Raw genomic sequence first — 5,338 nt, 5'->3', positions numbered from 1 at the left:
GAAAAACTGAGTCTAACGTCAGCAGATCTCTTGAAATGATTCCCAGCTCCTCTTGCCTCTTCCTTAACTTTTGCTTTAATATTTCCAACAGAAATGCGTTGCTCGACGCTGAGGCATGGCTCTGGTCCAACTGCCTTTGTTTTTTCCGGAGTTAGTTTCTCTTTGCATAACATTGCATCCTGGCTCTTTGAAATGCCTACAGGATTTGGAGAAATTGTATCTTGGCATCCAATCTACTTTCCTGGAACACAATGTGATGCTGACGACATTGCCTGGTCTTGACAACGAGCTTGCTTGTTTCGTTTCATGTAAATACCCAGCAGTGAGTAAGAACAGAAGTGGAAAGCCTTACTCCTCGCCACGGTTGATGGTCTGTTTCGTGCAGGCGATCATGACTTCTATAACGCTGCCTGTGAATACATTGATCAGATTAGGATGAGTCACCCGGCTGGCCAGTAGCTACTGGAGGGATTCTCCACGTGTGACTCGGTTGCATTATTACAAAATGTGGCTGGATAGACGTGCCTGCTGTCTTCACCGAGGTTCACTTGTCATGCTGCCTTGAGGAGATGAGGAGATGAGAGCCAATTGTTCCAGCAGCTCTGCCTGCCCCGCCAACCGTTCGGAGGAGAAGCTGCCGGCGGGCTTGGGGGCGCACGGGGGCCTGGAGCTCGTCTTTACTGTGTTGTCTGCGGTCATGGTGGGGCTGCTGATGTTCTCCCTGGGATGCTCTGTGGATGCCCGGAAGCTGTGGTGCCACATCAGGAGACCCTGGGGCATCGCCGTGGGACTGCTATGCCAGTTTGGGCTCATGCCGTTGACAGCCTACCTCCTGGCCCTCAGCTTCTCTCTGAAGCCCATCCAGGCCGTGGCTGTTCTCATCATGGGCTGCTGCCCAGGGGGAACGATCTCTAATATTTTCACTTTCTGGGTTGATGGAGATATGGATCTCAGGTGAGTAGTGGGGAGGTTCAGCCTTCTCTGATTCTTCCTGGGGGGATAGTTGTCACTTTTTAAAAAGAAGCCAGTCAAATTTAGCGGTAGGAGGTTGTATGCCAATTTTAGTGATATTAATGTTAACAAGTTCTGATAACCCACTACTATCAGACTGCCAGCAATGGACACTCTTGTGTTAAAAACTCTTACCAGTCTTTTAGTAGAGATCAGTTTGCCTGGGGGGTAACTGTACAAGCATTGCAGAGACTTGTTCAGGCACGGAAGGACTTTCCTTTCTGAGCTCAGCATTTATTTACTCTGCTTTGGTCATCCTTTGCTTCATCGGCTGCTGTTCTGAGCCGTGGGATTTGGCTCCTTTGCAATAGTGGAGGCAGGCCTCCCTCTCCCCCTTCCGAAGCAGGAACTCATTCTCACCCACCTGGCATCTCCAACAGTCTCCTGGGAATCCCAAGAAGCTGATGGTTGTGGCTTGGTGGCAGTCACTGGGGCTGTGGTGGCATAGCCAGAATGAGGCCTCCATAGCTCTAATCAGAAGCACTTGATGAATGAGTATGTTAGGGAACTGGATAAAGGCACTTTGGGGTGATATCTGATAGCTGTATCCAGCTTTAAGTGCTGGTGGTGGCCCTTTGATTTGACTTAGGGCACAGCATGAAGGCTCCCATAGCTAAAATTGTTCTTTGTAGCTGCTTGGGGGACAGTGCCTAACAAGCACCGCTAGACTCACATTCCTTTCACTGAAGCCAGTGACCTTATACCCAATTATGGTGTAGATAAATGCCCCTGGGAGACATGAAGTTTTATTCTTTACCCTTTAATGAGGATGAATTAATCACTTACTTTTTGGAGGACATGTTTTGATGGGGGAAAAAGCATTTGAGGAAGAATAGAGGGGTCAGCACTGGAAAAGAGAAAGAGCTGAAAACAGCAGTCTTTCTAGGTTCTTTGCTCGCCTATGAAAACAACATTTCGCCTCCTGCTCATGGGAAGAACTACATATAAATTTAAATCTTTGTTTCATGGATGTGTATGTCATTTTGCTGAGATTTATGCTATGATGAAAGAATGAATCAGAGGTAAGGACTGAGCTGGGGTTGACATCAGCGAGAGTCAGCAGAATGTGTGGGTTTCTAGTTTCCTGCTCGTGCTGAATGTTAGTGTAGGAAATGTTTTTCACCTATACCTCTTAATAGGCTCATACTATGCAGACTGTGATTAACTTTCATGTGGCAATGCCTTTGAGTTGCCCACTTATGATAGATCTGAAAAAAAAATCACTTGATGGATTTTACCACTAAACCATGAATATGCATTGCGAATTCAAATTCAATACAGCTGGTTATTAACATAGCTGGGAAATGATCTGTATTCTTTGCACAAAGTTCATAGATCAGTGATACATTCCAGGACCTGAAAGCTTTTGGAAAGAAAAAAACTATTATTTATTAGGTGCCCCAATAAGCATGGGATGGGTGCTTCCATGAATATTCTCTTCTTGGCTCTCATAATAACTTTGTAAGTGACCTTTTATTATCCTGAATTTTACAGCTGAGAAAATTATGATTCATATTGGTTAAGTGGCCTGCCAAATGGTACAAACCAGCATGGCAAAACTCAGATTTGAATTCACATCTGTTTTTCATCAGTTGCAATTTAGGCACTTTCCCCCCATGAAATTTAGCAACACAACTAGATCTTGGGTTTCGGATTGAAGCATAAATCTTCAAACAGTGTTCTCAACATTTCTGTTCTGGGAAATAGGACATTATTACCCGCATCTCTTAGTCAATATTGTAATAAAAGCACTGATGACTAGGAAGTCTATGAAAGATAAAGCTAGTTTTACTTCCTTTTGCCAGCTCTATCTTTAATTAGCTTTTAACTAATTAGGTCAAATCATTTAACCCATCTAAACCTTATCTCCTCATTGGTAGAATGGGGTTAAATTTACCTGTGCTTCACAATACTATATTTTAAGGAGGAAATAGATATACGTGTGTGTGTGTGAATGTGTATGTGTGTGTATGTGTATATATATGTGTGAATATATACATGTGTGTGTACAAGATGCCAGATACATAGTAGATACTCAATAAATATTAGATATGTTTCCTCTTTTCCAAATTTTGATTTTGAGTATCACAAACAGAATGAACAAAAGAAGCAAAAAGTAAACTGTAAGGAAGTGAAATTCTAAACTGGGACTAAATACTAGATTTTTAAAAAGCATATAGACACAAAAGTATAAAATTTTAATTCTCAGTAAAAACTCCAAATAGAAAATTCAGTATTGTTGTAGAAAACAATATTTAAGTTTATTACATTTCTTCAGTAGATTACCAACAAAATCAATGGATAGTCATGACTAGGAATTCTGTCTGTTGTTAATGCTGGAAAAATCCAAGTGCGTTTAATGCAGCGTCTCCGTTTCAGAAATGAGGAATTGACTGAGCTCCCCGCAGCTGCCCCAAGTGTGTTTCTCATGCCTTCGCGCTGCTTCGTCCAATGAATGCACTTGCAGTTCTCCCTGTATTCACCCCAGACGGGCATTTCAGAATCAATAGACTGGAAGGAGGTTCTGCATTCTCAGTATCAGATGATGACACCAGACCTTCGTAGTCACCGGGGCGTGTCATTGTAACCTTCCGCTGGGACTCTCCTCATGCTCACATTGGCCACTCAATCCACTGCCCCCTGTTGCGGCCTATCCTCTTTCTCCCTATCTCCACTGCTACTTCCTCAGGTCAGGCCTTCACTTCTTTCTTGGCCAGTTACTGTGTCTTCACAGCTGTTCTCTGCATCTTTAGTCTCATGCTATTGGCCAGGCTGGAGTGCAGTGGCATGATCATGACTCATCACAGCCTCGAACTCCTGTACTCAAGTAATCCTTCTGCCTCAGCCTCTTGAGTGGCTGGGATTATAGGCACATGCCACCATGCCTGGCTATTTAAAAAAAAAAATTTGTAGAGAAGAGGTCTCGTTTTTTGGCCCAGGCTAGTCTTGTACTCCTGGGCTCAAGTGATCCTCCTGCTTTAGCCTCCCAAAGTGCTGGGATTATAGGCAGGCGCCATCTGCCTGGCCCTCCATTACCGTTTTGTAGTAAGTGGATACCAGCAGGCTCCAGAGTCTGATTGCCTCTATTCAGATCCTGACTTTGGGCCTCTTTTCTGTAACTGGAAACCACAACACTTCCCTTGTGGTATTGTGAGGAGAAAATGAACATTGTTGTATGTTTAAAGGCTTCTCAACACCTACTAAATTGGTAGAAATGGCTAAGCTCGCCTGCTGTTCTTCAGGTTTATTCCCCATCAACCCCTTCAGCATAGCAGGTCTGCCATCAAAATAGTCTCCTCACACTCTTCTCTGAACACACCCCATGCTTCTTCAGTTTTCTTTGGTCCATGTTGCACCCACATCCTGGAGTGCCAGCTGGCCTTATTCTGAGCTCTCCAGTCATCAGGTTGTCCTTATACCTGTCCTGGAAAGCAACTGGCTGATGCATATGAGGAGCCTTGAACACCATCCTGCTCCTGGGCTGTTAGACTGATGATCTTGGCTGGGGTCTTTCACATGGCTGAGGGTTGATTAAATGTAGACAAGTCTTGGACAGTCTCTGCTGGGACAAGGGGATCTTTTCCACATGTCTCTCAGTTTCCAGCATGCTAACCTGGACCTAATCACGTGGCAGTGGCGGGGTTCTGGGAAGGGGGAAGCATGAGAGGTTCTTTGAGGCCTCAGCTTGAAACTAGTTCCTCAGCGCTTCCACCATGTTCCATTGGTCAGTGCAGGTGTCAAGGCCAGCCTGGATTCAAGGACTAGGGAAGGTGATTTTGCCTCTTGATGACAGGCTGAGCTGCAAAGTCACAGTATAGAGGACACAGATAAGGGAGGGGCAAAGGTTTGGGACGTTTTTGCAATATACCATACTAGAGTTGAGGATAGGATATCAAAATTAAGGTCTGATGGTACAATGTAGTTGTTAAGTACACTCTCTGGAAATCAGAAGTAGATCCATCATTACTGACTGGATCATCTTGGCAGATTATATACATTCTCTATGCTTCAGTTTCCTATTTATTTATTTAGAGTCAGAGTCTCATTCTGTTACCCAGGCTGGAGGGCAGTGGCACACTCACAGCTACCTCAGCCTCGGTCTTCCGGGCTCAGACAATCCTTCTGCCTCAGCCTCCCAAATAGCTGGGACTACAGGCACACACCACATTTATTGTAGAGACAAGGTCTTGTCAAGTTGCCCAGGCTGGTCTCGAGCCCTTGGGCTCAGGCAATCCTCTTGCCTCCACCTCCCGAAGTGCTGAGATTATAGATGGGAGCCACTGTGCCTGGCCCATTTCCTCATCTTTTTTTTTTTTTGAGTTGGAGT

At 44.7% G+C, this 5,338-nt stretch overlaps 1 protein-coding gene across 1 annotated transcript in view; it reads left to right on the top strand.

The window, feature by feature from the left end:
* Nucleotides 1-430: 430 nt before the first annotated feature.
* Nucleotides 431-5,338, top strand: part of SLC10A6 (solute carrier family 10 member 6) — a 29,408-nt gene continuing 24,500 nt past the window's right edge. Inside the window, exon 1 of the mRNA XM_008058365.2 lies at nucleotides 431-954. Within this exon, the coding sequence (XP_008056556.1) occupies nucleotides 578-954 (377 nt within the window). The 5' untranslated portion in view covers nucleotides 431-577. The remainder of the gene's footprint in view (nucleotides 955-5,338) is intronic.

This window comes from Carlito syrichta, unplaced genomic scaffold, assembly GCF_000164805.1.
Source record: "Carlito syrichta isolate Samal-C Ts95f unplaced genomic scaffold, Tarsius_syrichta-2.0.1 Scaffold303314, whole genome shotgun sequence".
Classification (NCBI taxonomy): domain Eukaryota; kingdom Metazoa; phylum Chordata; class Mammalia; order Primates; family Tarsiidae; genus Carlito; species Carlito syrichta.
This window is presented reverse-complemented; position numbering and strand designations above follow the sequence as displayed.